Source organism: Paramacrobiotus metropolitanus, unplaced genomic scaffold (genome assembly GCF_019649055.1).
Source record: "Paramacrobiotus metropolitanus isolate TYO unplaced genomic scaffold, Prichtersi_v1.0 Parri_scaffold0000026, whole genome shotgun sequence".
Taxonomy (NCBI): Eukaryota; Metazoa; Tardigrada; class Eutardigrada; order Parachela; family Macrobiotidae; genus Paramacrobiotus; species Paramacrobiotus metropolitanus.
This window is the reverse complement of record NW_026570246.1, coordinates 617,278-641,146: the sequence shown is the minus strand read 5'-3', so window position 1 is coordinate 641,146 and position 23,869 is coordinate 617,278. Positions and strand designations below refer to the sequence as shown.

The following is a 23,869-nucleotide window of genomic DNA, read 5'->3' as shown; positions in this document are numbered from 1 at the left end:
AGTTAAAGCGAACAAAATGTTAGATCGTACAGTAACGCATACGTTATACAGTAGCACGCAGTTTGCGCTCATATAGATATTTAAAATGAAGATTTCAGCATCCTGATACAAAAGCGCGTCGTAGATGTGCAGTGTACGACAAACGGTTTTCTTAATAGTAAAATCTAAAACATGTACTGCGTATGAGTACTCTCTTCATTTGATATCAATCAGTGAGTATTCAACAATTACGTCCACTGCTTCGTTCTCTTCAAGATAAACGTGAACTGGACGGGAAGCGGGATTGATAATGTCGCTTACATGGATCAGATCATTCTTTACGCAGATCGGTTGATAACTGGTTACCTGCAAATAAAACATACGTCTTCGGAGTGCTCTTAACATTGTGAAGTCATGCAGGAATTCATGCCGTTAAATTTAGTGTTAGTATTCGCGTTTGCAAGAAGGGTCACACTTAATAATTCTGTACTTATTAACTGATCTTCTAGTCAAACTGTCATGACTGAAATCATCAGGTAATGCAGGCTCGAACCCTCTAACTGGTAATTGTAAAATAACACATTATTTGCGTTGTTGGACCTTTTACAGATTCTCTATATGGGTTTGGTTTAGTTTGGTCACCATCGCGCTCAAGGAGTACAAGAGGACTGCGTGAACATCCCATCCTTTCTGTACTCATTCATTAAGCGCGATGTTATTGCACCTTACCTCGCTTATTCTAATGATTGCTTTTGTATCCCCTTCCTCATATCGAAGAGATTTCCGGTTGTTAAGGGAAGTCATGCGATGCAAGTATTGCAGGTCCTTAACAAATTTAAATCCGCTTATCGCCGACATTTCTATCATCATAGTGCCGTTTCGCGTGTTGTCGTTGTACCTGAGCAAGAAAAACAGAGCCCTTTTGAACGCCACTTAACATATTGTATAGGGTGCTGACTGCTGATATTGAAGTACGAGTACTGTTACTGCATGTAGTCGTAACACAAATACTTTATACTCATACACACTTAATGCAAACTTCCAAATCAAAATCTGCGCCCTGGTTTTTGGATTTCGTCAGCGATGCTTTGACTTCGATAATGTCGTTCTGTCGTGTTGGTCGGGACTGCTTGTTAAATTTGCACTCCACCTGGCAGCGTCCGACTCCGTAACCAGAACTGCGCAGTGTCACCTTGTTGGCTGCTGGTGGCAGTGGACAGTACTTCGGTTCGTCATCGTGAGGGGATATAATTTTAGTGTCCAATCGCATACCATCGGAAAATATCTCCACCGACAGCGACTGGTCCGAATTAAAGTACTCCGCAGCGGTATCGGTCAGAGCTTGCAGAATCATAATCCGATCCTGGAAAATAACGAAAAACAATCAAAATACGCTTTTCTAAACCGGTGCGTACAAATAATTATATAGCTGACATAGGCTGTAATTGCCTACTTGCGTAGGTTTGAAGACGCCCTTGTTCCTCCGTTGAGAAAGCAGCCAGCCTATGACCGGCGACAAATCGCCTCCGTAGCCGGCATCGTGTAATGCCAGCAGTGCGTATGCTGTGGTTTCCGCATCTAAGATCGCTTGCATACCGTCAGTGGATGTGGCAGTCCAGTATTTCTTCCCCGAAGAATACTTGGCCTGACTTTCCAACTGATTTTTGCAGTGCTGGGTGAAATTGCTTTTCAGCCGCTTCAAAGCGTAACATGAGATGGCCAGGCCGTACATATCCTTTGCGAAATTTCCTTGCACAGTGAATTCCAGTTGGATTTGAGCCCGTCGAACGGCAACATTGCGCGTGTTCGAATACTGTGGACCGGCTTCCGTGAATGTCAGCAAGACGAAACTCGTTAAGGACGTTTCTCCCACGGCTCCTCCACGATAAGGTCTGTCGGCGATTTCTCCATAGTCTTGAAAGTTGCCAGTGCTATTTTGCCTGGATTCCAAAAATTTCAGCGACTGTTGCCAAAGATTATCGTTCACAGGTATATATTTCTTTGCGAGGATCAACCCACGCGCAATGTATGCTGTCAACCAAGTGGAGCCGGCAGCCCTGGCTGACCCTTTTGTACTAAACAAATACATACTTCAGAACACACAATTTTGAAAATGTTACAAACATAAAAGACCAGCAGCAAAACACAATGATTAACCGACAAATACAAAAAGAAACTGAATTCCATACGACTATTTAGAGTGCGAAGAATTTTTATGCTTACTTGTACGATCCGTCATTGGAATTGCGGAAACAATTTAAATTTTTGTAATCTGCAAAACTCAAATAATCTTTATGATGATCTGTCTTCTATACATTAATTAGCGCACTGAGGCGCACTTCATAATATAATATTGTATATTTGCTATAGTACTTCAGTGCGCACGCAGTTGACAAAAGTTGAGGAAGTGGTTAGCTTTCCTTAACAGACGTACCAGCTTGTAAATTACGTATGAGCTCATCGATCTTTTTCTTGTGAGCAACCGTTTCGTTTGGTTTATTTCGAACTGTATTCGAAGGGCGAAATGTTTCCAAAATTTCATAAAAAGGACGTTTGCCATAAATCGAGAAATTACTGGTTCGGCCGAAGAATGGTAGAATTTGCTTGATGGTCCGGTTTTCTCTCCCACTGAAAAATCTTGTACGGGCATTCCAAACGGGTCAGCTGCCAAAAGAATAGCATTTCGGATGTCACAGCCAGTGTCACTTACGACTGGCGTAAATGACCTAATTCGAAAATTTATGTCATTTAGCTTGAAATAAAAACTATGAATCTACCGATAAAGTTGTTATTCAAAATCAAAATATTAATAAATACATGCGTATGAATCCAGTTGTAGCTTACCGTACAGATGGAGAAGACAAGAACTAGACTCTGGTACAACAGAACCTTCCCGTTCCACATCAAAATTATCAACCGGAATTTCGACTGTTCCGCGGGTCACGTTGATAACATCCGAATTTCGGTATTCCACCACGCCGCTGTGTATTACTTTTACAACTTTTTGTATTTGGTCGACTAGACCGTATTTAGCCCCGTCAAATAGGTAAAGAGAAGCTGTCACTTTCTGCACACTTTTCTTAAAAGGTCCCAGTGGAAAACGGAAGTGCTGGGCGCGCAGTGAGCTTCTTTCCAAATGTCTGTGAAACACGGCTGTTGCCCCGATTTCCACGTTGAAGCTCATAGCGACCGCTTGATCCCGGACGTAGAACAACGTAACATTGACATAACCGGATTCGTTCTCGATTAGACTAGCTGGAAGCTCCATGCTGATGTAGAAATCCTGACAGACTTTCAACTACAGAAGTATATATACCTTGTTCGAAAGATCAACGAAGTGTGTTCGCAGACTTCGCTTATATTTTTCATTGATTACCTCAACAGGCGCTTTTACCAAAGCCAAAGAGTAGTTGGTATTTGCAGCAAACGCAGTTATTGACCAGGTTGTTACGGAGTCGGGTACAGAGGTTCGAAAGGTCACAAATCCATTAGTGCTACAGATAGCGAATGCTGCTATTACACAGGAACTAGTAGTAAGGTAACTTTTGCCGTACAAGGAGTTATTTGCCAGCAATATATTGACACTCACTCTGTAAAATTTGTAATAAACAGGAAGCTGTCCCTGAAGTTCGTCCGCAATTGTACTGCTGCAACAGCAAACGGCCAAAGTTTAACTCCATCTTCACAAACCACATTCGAGTATTTAGCACAAATTTTAATTGACAATTGTGCTAAACTTAGATGACTGGAAAGTTGTATGTAAAAGCAGTTGAAAAACAGGCATTCGCAATGCCTCCCTTAATTTTAACGAAGCTGCTAGAGCCTAGAGGCAACAATGCCTCGAAAACCGACGACCAATTGGCAATCTGCTGCAAAAAGCGGCCATAATTTTCGTTTTACCTGGTACTCGCGCAAATTGAGAACTGTCCTCTGGACAATCGGCACGTAGGACGTGAACGGCGAGGTTTGATTTCTGTGGTAAAGATTTTGTTCGCATTACGATATGGGGAAGTCAGCCACTGTGGCATGCAAACACAGCGCTAGTGACTAGTGCTACCTACAGTATTTGTACATACAATATGAGGAACACTTACACTAAAATAAGCGGTTTGTTTTTCATCATAGCACTGTTGAATAGTTTGTTCGTCTTCGCATTTGGCTGAGTCAACTAACGCCGGCGCCGGACGCGACCAGGAACGATATTTCTCTGCAACCTGTAGAAAGCAAAATCAGCTTCGGGTTTTCATGTAGCTTTTGTACGATCCAAAATCTAAAAACCTCAAATGCAGTTATATCGTTGCCAGACCCGTGTTGTAGCTGCAGTACAGTTTTATCCAGAGCCAAAAATCCGACAAGGGAATTGGGAGGTGCACCGACTCGGATGCGTGCCATTTGACCTGGCAAGACGTGATCACGTGACCGATCCACCGGTGTAACGTGCAGATGAACCTGTAGCAGTTTCTTCCCTTGAGAATTCATTTCAACCAAAAATTTTATATTTGATCGATTTTACTGTAGCCAGTGTCGACGTCTCGTCCACAAGAAATACGCCTCCAGTGCTGTAAAGGTCAGCATCTTTTAAGTAATATGCCACAATTCTTGACGCCGGTGCCATATCGGACGTGACCATAAAGGTCAGCTCTCCACTATTTTCGTTTGTCATGGAGACGTTCTTTGTGAGCAAGATCCCTTTTCTTGAAACAACCTGTAAAGTTTTTGAACATCGGCTTACTCTTTTTTCGTTTTTCTATTTTTTATGCTATAAATGTTAATAAATTATGTTAAATATCTTGTAGCTATAGTAAATGCCATGATTATTACAAGATATTGACAAAATACTAATTAGTTTCCTGATCACTATTGTATCAGTGTCTCCCTGTACACTGTAGTCTGTTATAATTATCGTCTGACACCATAATGATAGAAAACCGACCAGCCGTACCGAATATTCCATATGTTTGCAGTTCTGGGTGCATTGCAAGGAGAACTTGACATCGTTTCCGACGCGGTATTTTCGCCCTGGCTCGTTCATATGTAGTTCCGCATGACCACCTCGAGCATAAAAAGTGATTTCTTCCCTGACCTCGCCAATGTTCACCGACAACGTCACCGATGTCGCAGCGGACGACGATTTGAATGGCACAACCACAGTGTCTTCATCCACTGCCACTATTTTCCCGATTACAAAATCACTGGATCTGTCGTCCTCGTGTTCAGTGTTATGCGTGACCTCTCTGCCAGCAAACTGTCCTTGAGTCCAAATGTTTCTGGCACGAAAATAAACCTTACTTCCGTCATGCTTCATAACTTTAACCGTTGCATTATTCCACGCGCCCGGTTGAAAAAACTCTTGCGGCATGACCGCGACCATCTTGAATGCGTTACAGTAGAAGGCCAAATCTTTCCTAACTTCCACGCTCTTTCTGGACTGTGTCTCAGTTGCAGTAATCGTTAGCGTCAGGAACGGTTTGGTGTTTTTCTTGATTTGGCAGTATTCCATTTCCAGCTGACTGAGATTCAACTCATAATCTTCGGTCGAACTTCCATCTATCTTCTAATTAGAAAAATTACCAACCATGCACCTTTACATAGAGAACTAATAATTTTAATTGCACAAGTAAAACTCACAGCGAAACCAAGTTGTTTCGGTTGCAAATTCAAGCTATCCGTTAGCGTGACTTTAACGGTTCCGGAAACCGGAATGCCGATATTATTTCTGAAATGATGACCCAGTAAAACTTGCAAAGGTGTGGTTACCTTGCTGTCAGTACATACATTATCTGAAAGGTCAGCCGTAAATTCGCTTGTTTTGCCACGACGAATGATTCGGGAGCAATTACATCCAACCGGAACAAAGGTAATTCTGCAACAAGGGGTGAAACGTGACTGCTAGCGTACTTCAAAAATTCTGAGTTTGAAAAATGCCTACGATATTCTTCCACCGACAAACTCTTCGTTGCAATGCCAATATGTTTTCCAGCGACTTCTACAGTCCATCGGCCAACATCGGGATCCAAATTCGGTAGGCCGAAAAATCCTTCAAAATATCCCGGATCTGTAAATGTACACTTATATATCCAAACAGGTAATTCGATACTATGTTTCTTGAACTGAATATGTGAATGAATTATTTGAAAGGTTAATAATGCAGCAAAGCAAGTGCTGGTGTTCATGTTCATGTAATATCAACGTGAATGCGAGCACGAAAACGACGCACAGAAATTATAAACTTACAAGCTTCGTATTTAGCTTTCTGATTCCGCTGAACATCGACTTCTTTCTCCGCGGGATTCTGACATGACAGATATTACTTACTGTAAGTGCGAGACTAGGTGAATACTGTGACAAAGGTTGAAAAAGGTCACGAGCTTGTGGCCAAGATTACCAAAAGCCGGACGTCCACCGTGTCGACAGTTTGGTCCAGTCGCAACTCCGCATTTAGAACCAGAACACGATAATTTATGATATCGGCAGGTCGATACACTGGTTTGTCCAGTTGAATCAGCACTAGCGACTCGTTCACTAACAAGTCCAGTTCGCTGGTTTTTGCTGTGTCGCATAGCGAATCGGCCAGTTCCAGACGGTAGCGATTGGTGACAGCAAGGTCATCGACCTACAGTTGACACAAGAAAGACTATCAACATGAAACCGACTGAAGCGCTACAAAACCGTCTGCGCCGATATGTATCCAACATTGACTCAAGACCGTGAACCACCTGTATTTTCAGGATTCTTCTTTCGCCAGGACTGATTGATAACTTTGCATCTCCGAAATCTCCATCCCCGCCTTTGATAATTGCCTGGACTTCCACATCCGTGGAGTATGATGACGATATCGTGATTTCAAAAATATTATTTGGACGGAGAAAACGAGAGTGGTAGACAATTACCGCACCCTGCTCCACTCCGTCAGCGAAAGCATATTTCGCACTGCATGCTACAAAAACCGACAAAGCTAATTGTAAGAACACAAGACTCTGCATATTTGCAAGCGCTACAGATGTTCGCTTTTTTTCTTCATAGAGCATTTGGTGCAAAAAGCTAAGCTTAACATATTTTGCTATTGCTTCTTTGATTGCTTCGCACTTATTCTACAATCGGCAGCAAACGATGCTGATATATTGATATATATCGGCATAATCTTACCCTTATAGATGGCCCTTGGATTAGGGATTAAAGTGCAGTGATCGCTTCCTGGCATCGATATGTCACAGTGAGCAAACTACTGACGACAACCCCATGTTACCGGTTCCGGCATTGTGGTCAGGGCTATCCTGGTAGCGTAACCCGTGGCCGGTATGACGACACATGGAAAGGGATGTTTGCTCACTTTGCAAGCATGTTTGCTCACTTTGGCTGATTTTAATGTCTAGTAGAAGCGCGCGTAAAACAAGAACTGACGATATTAAATTGCTGTAGACTGCGACAGCGATAGGATCTGACCGTGAGAAAATAACATGGTACGTGCAGCGTGTTACTGCTGCGTTCCATGGCCAGGTCCGAGCCCTTGCTCCCGGCGCACTGCTTGTTGAACCTCACGCTGCAGTTGGTTCAAGCATTTTGCCGAAGACGTACTAACGAATAAATTGATCTAATTTCGGCATTGCCGACTTTCGAAATCATTCACTTACTTATCCACTTCCTGAAATATGCGCTCTAGTGAATTACGTATATGTGCCCTTTTTGGTTAGTCGTTAAACGAAAGTGCAGTACTCTGTAGTTACACTGAATATCGCCGAAGTAAGCTCATGACCAATTTCATGTCGGGGGCATACATGCATTAACCCCCTTCGTGAAAGGATTTCCATGTAGCATTTTTTCATCTGAATTTCCATGCAGTATTTTTTCACCATGCAACGTTAACAGTTGTAGACTACTTTGTGAATAAAGTATGTACACGTAAATGAATTTCTTTACGCAAGACTGATGCGTATCATTTCCGCCAAAAGTATCATACGTCTCAGTTATCGAAAAATAAATTTAAAATAAATTACCATATAACATTTTCAAGACTACGTCTTCTGACATGAGATAAGACAAGCCAAGATGAGAATAATACATTGTTATCAACAGCGAAAAAACAAGATCTATCCATAACATTTCCATTTTTTTTCAAAGACAATAAAAATAGTTCAACCCGTCCAAATCACTTCTCAAACAGCACTACTAAGAAACAAAGCACTAAATAAGTTTGCAAATATCGGCTACCTTATCTGTTAATCACAAATAAAAAACAACCATCAATTTCCGAAAAGCGATCACGATAAAACGCGTTCATACCTCCGAAGCCGTATTAAGATTGACAAGCTGGGATTCGGCTTGTTGTCCCACAGTAACGCTAGTAATGGGCTGATACATCAGAAAATAACAATCTTCAAAGAATCTCGACATCGGTTCCGGCAAGCTCTGATGCTGCTCAAATTTCTCCATCAACCGCTTATGACCGAACTCCGGATCTAAATATTCACTCAATTCCGGACAAGGGCGCACTTCCGGAATATTTGAGCCGCGGTCACCCTCACCGCCCTCTCTGTCGGCCATGGAGTCCACAAAATACCACAGCTGATTGCCATCCTTGGCGAAAGTCACATAGTGGCTGGTTTTAATGCACACAACGGCAAATAATTCCATGCGCACTTGCTCTTCTGGCAACGGCGCCAAGGTCGTCTGGATCTCATAGGGTTTGTGCTTAGGATTGCGCTGATGGCGTTTAACGGAGCACTTCTTGCAGAACGCCATTGTGCTTAATCCCGAGCGAGTTTTGTCTTCCAAATTCATCCAGTTGTAACATTCCTTGCATTCAAACTCCGCTTGCTCCTCCTGACAGAACGAGCACTGCCGCGGATAACCGGCAATTGCGTCGGTAATATCCAGGACTGCACTGGGGAAAATATAACGATACATTTTGTACTGAGCTCCAGAACGCGGTGTTTGCAGCAGCAGACATTTGGGCACCTGCCAGAAAAATCAAACTTTATGCATTGGTCAGTGTTCCAATACAATCTGCCATACAGCAGATGTCGCGAATTGTGATCAAACGACAAATAACGAAAACATCCAAAACGGAACGAAGTGAGCTGAACCCGGCTCACAATAGACTGAACCACACAGATTCCATGTTACGATTTGGCCATCAGAGCTGGCCTTCCATTTTAAATTACTTTTACAAAAAGCACAAACCTCTTTAAAGCGAACGTCGGAAGCGACCAAAGACTCGTCGAACAATTGCTGCACAGCTGGGATAAGGTTCATCTGGTCCTTTTCAACAAAAAGTGTGTACCAGTTGCAATCGCCTGTTGTCAACTTCAACAAAGGATCAATTTTAAGGATTTGTTGGAACAAAGACGTCAAAAACTCCTCCGGATCACGTTCTTCATTGGTCAAACCGGTCACATTCCCAAATACATCCATCAATTCTCGCAGATGCATCACATCTACACACGGCACGTACATCGTGTTCCGAAGAGGGTGAACAATCGCTTCTCGAAGGGCGTGCTATAAAACGTTAAAGAAATAAAAGTATATGCTTAAAAAATTAAAATACTTGCTATCGTAATTCCCACTCCAAAAATAGTTCACCTGAACTTCTTCATAACCATGGATGTCGCGCTTTCTTCTAGGCCGAGTCAGAATCTCGTCGAAGACGTTAGTGAATGCAAACATGCTAAATAAGGTGGCGTCCAAATAGCAGGAATTTTTGTGGCCTTGGATACCACGTTTTCTACCGCTGCAGATCTTGTCATCAATGCGGCGCAAAGAAGCCGGGTGTAACTGCGGCACAGGCTGCGATGGTGTTAAGTTAGATCGAGAACTGAGTCGACCGCCAACTGGAGAATTTTCGGATTTCGGTTCCATCCCATAGTAAAATGACATAGGATTCTGCTGACCTTCGCCGATCACCGGCTTTGTCGGAAGAGACATTCGACTAACCGATGACGAAGGAACGGCTGAATTTTTCTGGTTTTGCGACAGAGAAGGGGAAACATTCTGCGCTGCTGGCACTGATCCAGAATGAACAGAATTGTAGGAATCCCGATAACTAGACGTCTCATGCTGTATGGGAATGTTGTGCTCTTTCACTGTTCCATCCACAGTACTGCTGTTTAATTTTTCAGAAGGCCAGTGTAAGTCAGAATCCTTCTTCGTACTGCTAAAACCACCAGCTGATTTCTTATCATCCGTCACCCATTTATGGATCTCCTGTTTTGACGCCTGCTGAACTTGCGGGACACGTTGTCGTTCTGGATGTTTGGAAGCAACGTATGCGGTACTGGCATGAGCGGGCTGAACATTTCTCCCCAAATTATTCGTCATAGCAGAAGTAGCGGCCGGTTTGACAGGATCGTTTGCCTGCAAATTAATTGCCAGTCTACTGGACCCAGACGACGGCTTTGGGGCATCCACATTTGATGAAGATAAAACGGCTGCGGGCTGTATCGCGCGCCTCGATGCATCGGCAGCATTCGCCAGCGAAGGTCCTCCCGCGGGAGAATTCTGTGGCGGTCTCTTAGCCATTTCACTGTAACTAGGTTTCTTCGTCATTTGCGGCTGCACCCGAACGGGGCCAGATTCTGTTCGGTGTGCCAAAGCTTGCTCACGGGCTTCCTCGTAAGGAAATAAGCATGTCGCAGGAACAAATGCGGCATGGTTCGGTTTGGTTACAAAGAGCTGGTCCCCGTTGAACTGTCCTGTTCCACTGCCGACTGGTTTATCCTAACAAATAAATCGGCTTATACGACGCAAAAATTTAGCTTGCTCAAATCAGCACGACTACCAGTATAGCTGAGCAAGAAGAAGAATAAGAAGTATCAAGAAGTCTGATTAAGAAGTCTCACTCACAAATTCAATGCCCACGTACAAGTCCTTGTTCGACTCTTTTAAAAGCCAGCCGATCCATCTGACTGTGGCAATTTGCGGGTCGCAATCATCCTCAAAGTAACAAACCCGGCCATTCAGCTTAAACGGCAGCTCATCCACCAGAGGATTCGCAGCCGCTGCTCCAGAGCTCTGGAATGCAGGAGGCGAAGGAGTGCTCGTCGAGGCTTTAGGCGCCAGATTAGAATTGACAAAAACCAAGCTCCTGGAAGATTCCGACCGGGGAGACTGGCTTCCTTTATGCAATCCGATCGCATTGGCTGCAACATTAAGAGCACCGTGCAGCAGGTTTCCTATGGTTTTCGACTCCGCGGGAGATTTTCCTCGTTTTCCAGGTGCACTTTCATGAGGAACGAGACCATTCATGTTGTAATCCTGCGAAGGATTTTTTGGATAATTCTGCGTAGAACGATCCTCCATCGCGGCATCATTAAAGCTGCTCTGTGATTCGTGCCGCAAAACCAAGTCGGCCACCGATACAAACACCGCACAATTCGGATTGCACGTAAAATACCGTTTTCCATTGACGGAGCCGTCAGAATCACCCTGGCCAGCATGATGAATCAACCAAACACCGAACCATATTCCGGGACCCTTGTCTGGTACTGGTCCCTGATAACACACCACGCCAGGATACGGCATAGTTTCAAAGGTAACAGTAACATTGTTTCCATGTTCCACCTGCATGAACTCCTCCAATCGCACATTTTGACGATGATCAGCCAGTAATCCAAGTCGTCTCGGCTGATCCACGGGCAACAGCAGTTCCGCCATATAATTGGAAATTTCTCGCACGGATCTTGTGTCGGTTTCCATTAACACATTGGCACGATCCAGTGACATAAGAATAAGTGCTTCTTGTCCAGGCTGAGTGTCATCGGTAGTGCACACCAAATGGAAAAGTTCTCCGGGAGGAACAACGAGCCGTGCTTCTTGTACGCTGGAATCGTCGCTGAGAACTCGGGCATGGTTCTTCTCAGTGCTAATGAACTTTCGAGGGATTTCCTTCGTTGCCTCATTAAATGCCATTGTAGGTGACAGGCGCGAAATCTATCAGGAAGAAGGCAGGTTCGTGGCCGTTCAACGCTGAAAATAGTCGCTCATTAGTGAGTCATTACCAACTTAAAAAATCAAATTCCGAACTCCAGGCAAAACATCTTCGTGGCTCGCAAGCCTACTTACACAGATTCACAATTTTATTTACATCTTCAAAGCCTTGAAGATTGACCGGCAGCGAAAGCGAACCATATAAAACTGCTAACGGAAAAAACTCACTATTCGATTTCCGAAACCTTTAGAAAAACGAGCGAAAATGCAAACGCGCTTGCCACGGTTTGTGTTTTGTCAACAATCGTTGTTCGGTATGGGTTACCGCCCAGGGGTGTGTTGGAGCTGCAGTTAAAACTGATGTTGGGTGAACTGATTTGGTGAAGAACTTATTTCAGCTATTCCTCTTTCTACCGAATCGTCCCACAATGGCTGGAAAAGATAATAATCGTAGGTTCTCGGTGACTTGAACTTTAAAGAATCTGTGTAAAGAATGTTTTCCTCAACATTTCGGAAGTCTGACTCTATTTGTTGTATCGAGAACCCTTAACAAAATGCGGCATTCAAAAAGTAAAACTACTTGATATACATAAAATGAAAATTTATCCCAGATCGCGTGAAATGGGGCAACAAATTTCGATTCTTATTAATGATAAGCAACTTCATTTACAGGAACAAAGATCTATAAAATACAAACAAAACTAAATACAAGTGCAGCTATAAAAGTGAAAGTCACATGCCAGTACTTCAGTTTAGAAGTTGCAGATCGAATCACGGTTTGGAATATGAACGAATCTGGCACATTGCAAATTAAATTTGATGCTCGTTCGTTAAAACTGCAACAAAAAATTTACAAAAATACTTGCTCATTTGCAAGACTATCCAGGAACGGCTTAACAACATTGCTGGTAGCGAAGTAAAAAATAACACCAAAAGTAATCGAGATCGGCAACGCTGGCAATGCCTTCCGGTACATGGCCAGCAGCAACAGCGTAAGACAGAGACCCTGCAAAATCATAGAGCGAATAACAGAAACGGAAAATGCTCACTCATCATAGCCGACTCACAATGAGAATGGATATAAAACAGGCCAGCGTAGTGTTCCAGTCTCCGTTAGAGGATGCTTTACCAACTAGAACACTGTAGAATATGAAGTCGCCCAAACCAAGACGAATCCCTCCTAAATAAGGTAAGGGTTTAACATATAGGCACATATTTGGCTAATTCAAATGGACTAATACAAATATGAAATAGCTTCGTATATAAACACTTACGCTCTTCTTCCACTTGCTCGCTCATGACGGGCTCACTTTGAGTGCGGCGTTGTAGAGGAACTATTGGAGCTCCACTTCCGGCGTGCCCTTCCTCAGCCGTTGTCGGTGCCGAAGCCGACGGATGTAGCGCATGTGCTACCTCATCATTATCCACTAAGGTTCGGGAATTTCGGCGACGATGTCTGGGCCGACCATCGTGCGGTGTTCCAGTTTCCGTATCCACATCCGCAACCATCACGTACGAATACAACACAGAAGCTAAAAAATAAGCACGATAAACTTAATGGCAGAGTCAGATTCAAAAAACCGCAGCGAGAATCAAAATGGCGCAAGATTTACATTACCTATAGGCTATGTACAGAGGTTAGGAGTGCAAGTTAACAATCATTAATCAGTCCACTTACAAGTGTATATAAGACCAGGAAGGATAGGTTCATTTCGTTCCTGCGCGGTTTCAACCAAAACCCGCAACGGTCCTTTCGGGCACAATACAGCAATGAGATCTAAATTGTGCAAAACCGTTTTAGGAAAATTTCGAAAACTTTTTCAAAAACTAACGTGTACCCCAGATGGATATTGCAACGAGAAGGGCCCATGTGGTCCAATCAGGGAGATACTTGATGAAAGTCAATGCCATCAGCGCACTAATCACAATCAAATACGCTTGCTGAAGGATTAGCGGGCCAATATAATGGATGCAGATCATGCCCACAATCCCGAAATTCCACATCAAAATGGCAAACGTAATATAATCCATGGGAATGTTATACGTCCGCAGTAGTTCGTTCATGTAAATGTACGTGAACATAAACAACAACATAAACGAGGACAAAATCAACCATCCGTGGATCACCTGGTAAATACATTTTGTAAATAACTAAATCCATTCCACTTTATTTAACACAGCGTCCCACCTTGTAGAAACGGTATTTATACAGCAGAATTAGAACAATCGTCATAACAATGATCACTCCCAACATGATGGCTGCATTGGCCAGAGCGTTCCACGATTTGGATGTGTAGCTGGCATCCTGCTCGTGGAATGGTGTATATGGCCTATCGGGAAAGATGAATAATTTCCCGATATTATAACGGCGAATGGCGTTATGTTTTGCGTTGTATTTCATGCTTACAGATAAACACCTTTCTCAGTGTAATAACTGAGAGACGCGACGGTGGCCACGACGACCGCCATGCATAGTGTGACAGGCACAAAGAGCTTGATCACATGCTCGGCGCCGTACTTCAACTCTTCTTCCTCCTGTTCATCAAGGGCGGCCGCGTCTTCAGCAGCAGCGCGTGCTTCGTCTGCGCGGCGACGCGCCGTGTTGGGTGTGCCACCTGTGGATGGAGGGCCATGCTGATGACGAGCGGCTCGATTAGCGCCCTGAAAACCATTCTAATTCTAGCATATGGTGGATCAACGATAAATTCTGCTTAATCTCAGCCATAAAATTAACGCCACAAAAACGAGTTTTCTATAGAAAAAATATTTATACAGTAATTCAATCGTTCTACTTTGCAGGCGCGTAGACCAACCATAATTACAATTTCTGCATAGATCTTTGTCTTCTGTTTCTTAAGGGTGATAGCAGAGAAATACGGAAAATTTGAACGATGTTAATTCTTACCCGATCACGAGGTGGTAACGGTGGAATGGCATCAGTGCTCGATTCGGGGAATGCGTGGGCATTCCTGGTGTCGGTTGGCAGCTGCGCAAGCGTTCTATCGTCCGCGTCGTCCTGATCGACCATAATGGGTTCGAGATCAGAAGACTCTCCTCCACCTAGAAAGCGTCTTCTAAAACGATTCCCTTGGACTGTTAGAGGGACGTTACTCCATGCGCTCCTGCTCTGGGCCTGTGTAAGCACAAACTGAGGGTATTCAGTACAGCGCAGTGCAGTGTGTGATGTGACCCAAGCGCGCTTATAGGTGTAATGGGAAGTGGAATTAATAGGTACCTCTCCGTCGTTTGAAGAGGTGCAACAATCTCTCTCACCCGTAAACAAAAATAATCAATACGATAGCTATCAAGTGAAACCGTAATAGGCGGTCTTGTGCTATAGAACTACAAATGACGGACAACACGAACTCAAAATCGCCAAAACATTATTGAAACAAATAAAATATTCAGCAATACAACAAAATATGCGAAAATAATGAAGAGTAGAGCAGGGAAGTGTTAGGTGGCGTTAGTGCACAATGCACATGCAACTGCATGTGGCTGGCGCTGGCACAAAATGACCGAAGCGAAGCCGGAAACTGCAGAATTATGCGAGTACATACTTATGGCTGGAGTTGTTGAAAGTTATTATTAGTAAATAATGTTTTAATCGTTAGTTAATACTAAATACTCGTATCAGCATAAATTAACAGTATAATTTTTGCAGCTGACTTTAATGGTTGAACCATCATCCATGTATGTATCTTTCACAATACAGTAGTATTCTGTGCGCTTGTACAATCGTATTACTGCAAATCTCGTTTAAATTGTCAGTAAACTGCACAAGTGCACATTTTCACGTAATACGAGAGCATGACGAGAGTATTGTACTCCCGCAGTCCTGTTGTTTTGGACTTACCGTTGATTGACTTTCACATAAAGGATCCGCAGCATCCATCGGCAGATAGTACAATAATCGACGACTGCCGAGGATAATTTTAATATAGATATAGCGTCTGCAGCGGTCTGCTGAAGAATTCCGGATACACCAGGAAGTGCAAAGATTTAAAATAATGAGGCAGTTAGTAATTTCTATGCACAAGACAAAATCTAAAGTCTGTTAAAACAAAATTTTATCCACAGTAAATAATAATTACTTAATAAGAGGGACTGTTAATATTACGCATGATCACAGTTTAAACATAATTATAGTTAACTAACAAGTCTTCAGTTCATTATTATTCTATGCAGTATGCTGCATGCATTGTCTATACCCCGCGATGTCAGTAATCTTGTAAACACAGTAATCTTCCAAATAGTAAACTTACTTAATTTCAACAGCAATTATACACAGGCTGCTCACATAAAATTGCAACCTGGTATGAGGTGTGTACTGCGTACAAACTTCAAACAAAAAAGGATATGCTGTTTTGCAAACAATCAAGTTGCAAAACCCGATGATTGTAGAGTAGCCGAGTTTGCAACTTTGCTATAACGTTTGCAACTATGCCATAAAGTTTTATGATCATGTGCATTGTGCAGCTGCACCGTTTTTCAGCCTGCAGTTATAAACCATGTTATGGCATTTCATCTTCTAGCGAAATTGATTAGTTTTGGCTAGCGATAAAAAAGATTTTCGCTTATTATTATGTGTTGTCGGTACCCACAATGAATTATCAGCTCGTCCTTACCGATTGCATTTCCTATTGGTAAACAGTGAAAACACTACATATGCAGTGGGGTTGGTCAAGGATTAGTCAGTCAGCCATTCGCAACAGTCCAGAATTTCCAGTTGCAAATTTGCCGGTGGCACGGGTTGCATGACTTGCATCTCCATGCATAAAAAACGAATATCGCGCAGATAAATACAGCATGCATTTGCTAACGAGTTGCTGACTATGCAACAAACTGTCAAACAGCATTAGATATACTTTTAGTCGAAAGTTAGTGATAACTAAAAGATACTTAATTATGCTACGGTAATTATGATAAAACGTTGGGTTATTAAGTATTGTACGTAAGTACAGTATTGTTTTCTGTGATGGGAATCTCTTTGCGTCGGCATGATTTGTCTGTACTCACTACTCACGAGTCAATACTCATACGCCTATACTCGCATGACTGCTCCCGTATTTAAAAATCCAGCTAACCATTTAATTCAAATATTTCGATCGGCATATTTTCTGGCTTGTAGCTTAGTTCATCAGGCATGAAATCTTGAGTTTTGCTTTCATTGGCTTTTAGCATTAAAAGATTTTTAGTTCCAATCGTCACTGCTGTACAGTTTAGAAAGTTTAGCAAATTTACCACAGAAGTGAACTGTGCTGCTTATGGATGTGGAAATTACAACTGGATCCAAAATATGCTGGACTATGTATGACATGTTACTGTTGAGGCACTGAACTGCCTAAGCAGTAAGCAGCTTCGATTTATTCATGGGTTCGTTCTGGTTGAACTGCTGACGTTCTTGCATTCGGTCTACAATCAGCCATGGAGAACTTGGCCGGTGTTATAAAGTTTGCGTCTGACAATCTCAGCGCCGATGAGGTTCGCAGTCTTTTTTGCTGTGTATCTGTACAACCGTACGATATCGTGAGAGATCTGATCATGCTGTTGTGTATCAGAATTTAATGGATTTTTTTGCAGCAAGAAAAGCCCTACATCCCAGTGTTCTGCGATGTATCCTTGAAAACACTGGCGGAATTCATGCTGGATCGATGGAAGATGAAAGTGCCCGATGTGATGATCAGCATTGTAACGGGAGTCTTCCACCACAAACACTGGCCGGATGATTATGTTATCGCGTTCCAGAACGGATTGACCAAGGTTTGGCTGAGGTGATTGTAGTGGCTGTTGCGCCGAAGATGGTCTGATACCATTTTCCTTGATTAGCTGATGAATACGTCGAATGCGTGGATTCTGACCCACGGATTTCATGCGGGGATTGTGAAGCTGCTGGGAGAAGCAGTGCGCGATGAGCAGGACAAACGGACGGTTTACAAGAGCAAAGCATTCCGCCGCTACAACAAAAGGGTCTCGCAGATCACTCTCATCGGGATTGTCACGGATAGTCTAGTCAATGAGCTGGAGGCCTTTCGCTCGGGTAGTGAAGGAGGAACAGGGGTTAGTGAAATTAGGTATTTTTCGGGCGGAGCTGTTTTGTGGGTGAATTTGTCGCTTTTAAGTATAAGTAGACTTGCCAGTTATTTACAGTATTTCTAACAGCTAAACACTTATAACTTCTGAATGCATTTGCTACTTTAATGATGTATTAGTCTGCTTCTTTCATTAATTTTAAACGGTTTTATCATTTTTGTCCATTTAAAATATTGTTAGATCGAAAATGGGAAAAGATATCACATTTTTGCTGTTACGCTAATTACGGCGAATGATTGATAGAGAGTTTGGATGTAATAATTATAGTACAGTGCTCGTTTTTCATTTGCAGGCAAAATTATGTCTTGTGTTTACACTTTACAGCGTCGACGAGTGGAACTGGAGCTGGGTATCGACAAACCCGCGCGCCAGAAGTACAACTTGGATCAGTTCCACACCCACTTTATTATGGTCAACGGTTCGAATAAGCACACGGTGACCACATTTCGCACAGATCTGGAAAGAGAGTTGCAGAGATTTTCTAGTGTGAGGAAGAATTTCGCCAGCGGGGATAAGGATAATTCCTCCGACGACGAAGACAATCACAGCGTTATGCCTGCCCGCAACACGGAAAGCACGGCATCGCGGATGGGTGTTCCACTGGTGGCTTTAATGATCCAAGGCGGGCCCGAAAGTATTCATCACATGTGGAATTATTTGAGGAATCGCACGCCGGTTGTCGTTGTGAAGGGTTCCGGATTAGCTGCTGATTTATTTGCCAATCTTTACGAAGAGGTTGCAAACAGGTATGTATTTGTTTCTAGGTTAATCAAAGGTATCACAGTTCCTCGGAGTTGCAGATTAGATGCTGTACTGTTTTACCTGTTGACTTTCTGACTTGCGCTTTATTTAATGTTTTCTATCGAAATTCGGGATTATGTGTATGTCCTGTGCGTTTTTCGGCTACAGGCACGCAGAGCCGTTTTTCTGGGCTAGTGATTGATGGTTCCTTCCATCATATTATCATCCATGGTTGAGACACAAACCCTTTTGGCTGTGCTCCTCGGATTTCAGTAGATCGAATCTGTAATCTATCGAAGTTTCGGGATTTCCTTGTTGTGTCGCTGCGTACTCACTTTGTGGGACTTGCACTGACATAAGTAATTTTTTAGTTCCGATCTGGAAAAGCATTTGCAGAAGCTGACACCAGAAGTTTTGAAGCGTTTGGAAGTACTTTTTCCCAGGGGGAAACAATGGGAACAAGACGAGAAAACGGAATGTTGCAATAAAATGATTGATTGTATGAGGATGGCATATCAGGATGATCTTAGCTACGTTACCATCCTGGATTTATCCCGTTCGTCGTCGGATTTGGCGGACATTGACTTGTACATACTGCGAGCTATTTTCTCTAGTCAGCAAGCACGAGGTATGTACACTTGTATCTATATACAGCTTCCTAATAGCATCGCAATTTGTGAAGAATTAGTTGCAGCACATTATTTACGTTTTAATCATGCTTGTCTCTTATTGTAACAATGCTTATTACCTTTTCTAGAGATGGACTGGAAAGAGCAGATCAAGCATGATTTACTGTTATGCCTGCAGTGGAATCGGCCTGATTTTGCTCGGGATGAAATAATGCAGCGTCTTGTTAAAATGAAAGTGCGTCGATGCTCGATACTGTGTTTTCATTTTATCGCTGTTTCATAATATTCCGTTCCTTTTTAGATCGATAAGGACGTATTCCAGCTTTCGTTATACTTGAAGAATCGTGAAGATTTTGTTGATCTAATCTTGCATCAAGGTTTCAAAACGCACAAGTTTCTGTCACATAAAGTGTTGATTGATCTGTTCCGGTATGCCGAAGACACACAATTCTTTTCCGTGAATGTTCTGGAGAACCTTTTGGGCTATCCGGCGGGTAAGTGATTTTGAAGCGGGGCAGATAATGGGAAAATCTCAATGTGTGCCACCTGAGCACATTGGGAAATGTTACAGTCCATCCACGTTAAAAGTTTTGTTTAAATTTTTTAGCACAAGTATGCTACAGAATGTTCACGTCACGCTTTTGTAGGCGCTATGATAGGGGAAAGGTTTTTATTGGAAGATCTGAACTGGATTGTTGCCACATTCACGCGAGTGGAAGGATTTGTGAACTCGTACGAACTTTCCACCAACTCGTGTGGGATTTACAGTACCGAGCCGAGTGTTGCAGAAAGAAAAGTAAATTTATTCTGGCATTTCTCCTGACCGGGCATTATTGTGGTTGCGGTATTGTAGGCTCTCAACGCTCTGATTGTGTGGTCGATTTTAATGGGCCGGCAAGAGCTGACTCGAGTTTTTTGGAAATATGTCGAAGATCCGATTCCGATGGCTATCTTTGTGAGCGCCATGTGGCATGGCCTGGCCTCTTTTTGTCGGGAGCCTGAGCTGGAAAACCAAGTTCGTACGTGGTATGATTGAAGTTTCCTTTTATATTTGTCAGCCAAGAATCGTGTCATGTGTGAAATCAATCGCTTTTCAGGGGACGTGATTTTGGCGTCATGGGCATGGGTGTTTTGGGAATGGCCTACAAGGAATCTCTGGATCGCACCTTTCAACTGCTGGATCGAGAATTTCCGGATTTTGGTCGGCGTACTCCTGTTCAGCTGGCATACGATGCGCGGAATAGGTGGGATACGAGTTTGATTAAACGATATTTTAGGTTTTGATAGTGCTAGAAATGAGCGTGCTCACATCGTATACGATCTGTGCTATTTTTTCGCTTTGTGGTGATGCTAATAAGGCTTGTATTTCGCTTTGCTGCATACCCTGCTATAAGAGAAAGCCTTTGTACACGGAAAGAGTTTAAGTTGTGACCTTTGGTTGTAGGTGGTTTCTGGCCCATCCATGTTGTCAAAAATGGATTAATCGACTCTACATGGGCCACATTCAGATTGCTTCTCCTCATCCTGGTTCTCCTCAAATTCCCAATTTCGTTAAAATACTCCTGTCTGCTTTTTTGATATTTCCAATGTTTTTTTGGATCCACTTTCCGTCCATTGACTCGGTTGATGCGCAGAAGAAACGGAAGCATTCCAGAACACAGGACCATAAGATCAGAATTTCCTGGGAAGAAGAAAATAGACTGCTTACTCTCTCTTCTTCTGGTAGCCAGCTAGAAGGATTAGGTATGTGATCGGTTTGTGCACATTGTCCGCGAATAATGCCAGGTTGTACAGAGTCCGCGTCCAATATGGGCTCGAACACGGCTATGGGCCGCAGCCAAGATGACCGTCGCACGTGGTTGATGACGTTACAAGATGATCAAGAGAGAGCAGTGAGAGGCGAAACACGACGCAAATTCTTGAGGCGATTGTTTTTTGGGAATTTAACCGGCAGCTCCGACCAGTTTTCCCTCGTGGAACGCATATATCTGCTGTGGACAGCGCCTATAACCAAATTTTGGACCTTTCAGGTCAGTTACCGAGGGCCATTTATAACTGTTTGAGATTTTTCTTGCATTCTTCAACTTACTTGAATTTTTTGTAATATCTAACATTATATGAAAGAATTTGATTCCGCTTTATCCGATTGAAAAATGCTATCGGTTTTGAAACGGACTACTGTTAAATGTTGTGGTTTTTGCAGTTTTTTTACTGGTTGTACCTGGGATTATTTAGCGTTGTGACTCTGATGCCTGTTTGTTCACATGAAGTTAAACGTCTTTTTGTCGCTCCTAAAAACCCGACCAACATTTCACTGGATCCAGAATATTTGGAGCGTGAGATGGAAGACTCACCGACAGTGTCGTTTATTGATGTGGTGTTATGGTGTTGGACGGCGCTGATCACCGCGGAAACGTTCTATCGCAATTATCGATTAATGAGCACCCGTCATTTTTTCCATTTTATGACCAAAATCATGGAAATGATCTTCATGGTCACGTTCCTGGTTGCTTACTTTACGGTGCGGGTCATTGGACAGCAGCCCAAATTGGTTACAGCATTTGCTGCTCGTTTATTGATGTGCGTCGGTAAGAGACGAACATGGACTGGACGGGAATTTTGCTGCACAGTTTGCTTACTTACGTTGTTTGATCACTTGCAGGTCTAATATATTTTTCTTATCGATTGATTGGGATTTTCTTCCCGATCTCGGATACCCTTGGCCCAATGTTAGTGCGGATTAAATTTATGATTGGGACGGATTTTGTGGATTATATGAAATTAATTGCACCTTTTCTAATCGCAGGAGGTGAGTTGTCCCTCAGTTGTCAGATATTTAGAGAAACAATTTTTTGCGTCATTTCGCTATAGTTGTTCAGTATTAATACTGTAAACACGCAGTACATTTTCTGGAATTTTAGGAGTTACTTGTCAAGCGATTCTTTTTCCGGATATGCCCTTATCACGAGAAGTCTTTCGGATAACTTTTCATCGTGCTTTCTTTAGTCAGTTCATGATCCAACCGATTTCTGAACTTGCTTTGTAAGGATCTATTTTTTTGTTTTGGTTTTTGCTCGATAATTCTTAATTTTGTTGTCTTGATAGTACCGAAACTTGCGAAGCCAAAAGGTTAAACCGAAATGAAGCGGCTTATTGTCATGCCGGTGATTATAAAGATCCCGCGTGTGCTACGGTGGGATTCTGGGGATATATGACCGTCATCCACTACATGGTCATCTTAAAACTGGTCTTGGCCACTCTTCTTTATGCTCTTTTTACGTACGTATGTGTGTTTGCTTTTTCTAGAGTTGAGAAAAAGAAATTTTAAAATTCTGTCTGGGGCATTTCGCTTAGTTGCTGTATTCCCGTAGTGCTACACAGCTGCGGTATGAATCGGAGGCCGATGCCATATGGAAATTTGAACGCTACAGTGTCGTAATGGAATTTGCAACACGTCCAGCTGTATCGCCACCCTTTAGCATCCTGTACTACATCTTCTACGCTGTTCGGAGACTGATTCGGTTCATAAGGCAGAAATGTGTCAGAAGCGATTCACCAAAGGTACAACCGTCCTCCAGTGGCAGTTGTGAAATAATGGTTGGCTGGCATTATCACAGCGTGTTCATTTGCTTTTTGTGCATATTAAGAGAATGAAATCCGTGCAAATGAAAGCTCGAAGAGCCGTTCGCCATGACGATTTTCATTACTGGAAGGGTCTGGTTAGAGAATACTTCCGGGAGGAAGAGAGAAATAAGCGGGAAGCCGCAGCACCACAACGGACACTTGATAAGTATGCAGGCAGTTTCCCACTGTTTTGTTTTGCTACTTTCACTTACAGCAAAAGCTGTCATTTTTTAATAATTTCAAAACCTTTGCAGGGTCGTGCAGATTTACGAAGCGCTGCACGCACATGCCGGTGATCTTAAACAGATGAAAGAGCGACTCGGCGATTTAGAAGCAATTGTTGGCAAATTTCAAAATGCCTCATACATCTCGCCGGGAAGTTCGGCTTGATACTGTACCTTACCGGATGCGAGATTGACTTGAAGTATACTTTTGTTTATTGTTGTCTACTGAGAACGTTTTAAAACCGTTTTGGACCCAGTGAAGGGTTATTTATTTTTCTTTTGTAATCATGACATTTGATGGCTGTTTTAATTGTGGCTGTTTTATCAGTTATCATATTTGTCATTGAATCTCATAATTTTCTTCGTTTTGATAAACGTTGGAACCGTGTATTTTATTACTGTAGTGTTTGTTAATGTTCTTGTTGCGGTATGAGCATACACAATGCTGTACAAAAAGGTGCGCCGCAGTACAAAGTATACTACTCGTGGCAAATAAACTTTGGTTAAACCTTTAGGTTGCTTTATTTGCCAGATATAAACGATGCATTGTTTGCTTAATATATTATTCGGAACACTTTGTATGCAAAGGCTGCACACCGGGAATAACGGAATAGGAAAACCGATACATAAAATTGCGAAGTTTACTTAAAATTTGAA

General features: G+C 42.7%; 4 protein-coding genes across 13 annotated transcripts; 1 reads left to right on the top strand and 3 right to left on the bottom strand.

Moving 5' to 3' along the window:
- Window positions 1-1,568: 1,568 nt before the first annotated feature.
- On the bottom strand, window positions 1,569-7,044 carry LOC129587755 (thioester-containing protein 1 allele S3-like). 2 transcript variants are annotated; one of them, XM_055481651.1, is made up of 17 exons: window positions 6,696-7,044; window positions 6,365-6,592; window positions 6,214-6,271; window positions 5,909-6,034; window positions 5,755-5,842; window positions 5,608-5,695; window positions 4,922-5,533; window positions 4,493-4,684; window positions 4,258-4,428; window positions 4,074-4,193; window positions 3,880-3,952; window positions 3,569-3,626; window positions 3,356-3,473; window positions 2,824-3,277; window positions 2,414-2,643; window positions 2,203-2,251; window positions 1,569-2,054 (listed from the first exon to the last, which is right to left on the bottom strand). In XM_055481651.1, exons 1-16 carry the CDS (start codon window positions 7,005-7,007, stop codon window positions 2,237-2,239), a joined length of 2,943 nt encoding a protein of 980 aa, XP_055337626.1. In that variant the 5' UTR covers window positions 7,008-7,044; the 3' UTR covers window positions 1,569-2,054; window positions 2,203-2,236. The 2 variants fall into 2 exon arrangements, with proteins under 2 accessions (XP_055337626.1, XP_055337628.1); XM_055481653.1 differs by having other exon boundaries at window positions 3,569-3,623.
- A 930-nt stretch (window positions 7,045-7,974) lies between these two features.
- Window positions 7,975-12,175, bottom strand: LOC129587639 (ubiquitin carboxyl-terminal hydrolase CYLD-like). 2 transcript variants are annotated; one of them, XM_055481468.1, is made up of 5 exons: window positions 12,041-12,175; window positions 10,819-11,949; window positions 9,559-10,692; window positions 9,160-9,474; window positions 7,975-8,934 (listed from the first exon to the last, which is right to left on the bottom strand). In XM_055481468.1, the coding sequence occupies exons 2-5, from the start codon at window positions 11,881-11,883 to the stop codon at window positions 8,254-8,256; spliced, it is 3,195 nt and encodes a 1,064-aa protein (XP_055337443.1). In that variant the 5' UTR covers window positions 11,884-11,949; window positions 12,041-12,175; the 3' UTR covers window positions 7,975-8,253. The 2 variants fall into 2 exon arrangements, with proteins under 2 accessions (XP_055337443.1, XP_055337442.1); XM_055481467.1 differs by having other exon boundaries at window positions 7,976-8,934; window positions 10,819-11,940; window positions 12,037-12,175.
- Window positions 12,176-12,527: 352 nt separating this feature from the next.
- Window positions 12,528-16,394, bottom strand: LOC129587665 (presenilin-1-like). 7 transcript variants are annotated; one of them, XM_055481499.1, is made up of 10 exons: window positions 16,167-16,394; window positions 15,758-15,930; window positions 14,807-15,034; window positions 14,309-14,562; window positions 14,090-14,231; window positions 13,740-14,028; window positions 13,580-13,678; window positions 13,176-13,433; window positions 12,969-13,081; window positions 12,528-12,907 (listed from the first exon to the last, which is right to left on the bottom strand). In XM_055481499.1, the coding sequence occupies exons 2-10, from the start codon at window positions 15,794-15,796 to the stop codon at window positions 12,752-12,754; spliced, it is 1,578 nt and encodes a 525-aa protein (XP_055337474.1). In that variant the 5' UTR covers window positions 15,797-15,930; window positions 16,167-16,394; the 3' UTR covers window positions 12,528-12,751. The 7 variants fall into 7 exon arrangements, with proteins under 7 accessions (XP_055337474.1, XP_055337475.1, XP_055337476.1 ...); XM_055481500.1 differs by having other exon boundaries at window positions 15,758-15,867; XM_055481501.1 differs by having other exon boundaries at window positions 15,758-15,864.
- Window positions 16,395-16,834: 440 nt separating this feature from the next.
- On the top strand, window positions 16,835-23,600 carry LOC129587661 (transient receptor potential cation channel subfamily M member 3-like). Of its 2 annotated transcripts, XM_055481492.1 has the most exons (19): window positions 16,835-17,385; window positions 17,485-17,664; window positions 17,731-17,961; window positions 18,319-18,740; window positions 19,107-19,363; window positions 19,493-19,599; window positions 19,666-19,858; window positions 20,012-20,160; window positions 20,218-20,390; window positions 20,462-20,608; window positions 20,809-21,107; window positions 21,159-21,394; window positions 21,568-21,952; window positions 22,027-22,173; window positions 22,286-22,406; window positions 22,470-22,643; window positions 22,736-22,925; window positions 23,012-23,154; window positions 23,243-23,600. In XM_055481492.1, exons 1-19 carry the CDS (start codon window positions 17,329-17,331, stop codon window positions 23,376-23,378), a joined length of 3,747 nt encoding a protein of 1,248 aa, XP_055337467.1. In that variant the 5' UTR covers window positions 16,835-17,328; the 3' UTR covers window positions 23,379-23,600. The 2 variants fall into 2 exon arrangements, with proteins under 2 accessions (XP_055337467.1, XP_055337468.1); XM_055481493.1 differs by lacking the exon at window positions 16,835-17,385 and having other exon boundaries at window positions 17,537-17,675.
- The last annotated feature ends 269 nt before the right edge of the window (window positions 23,601-23,869 follow it).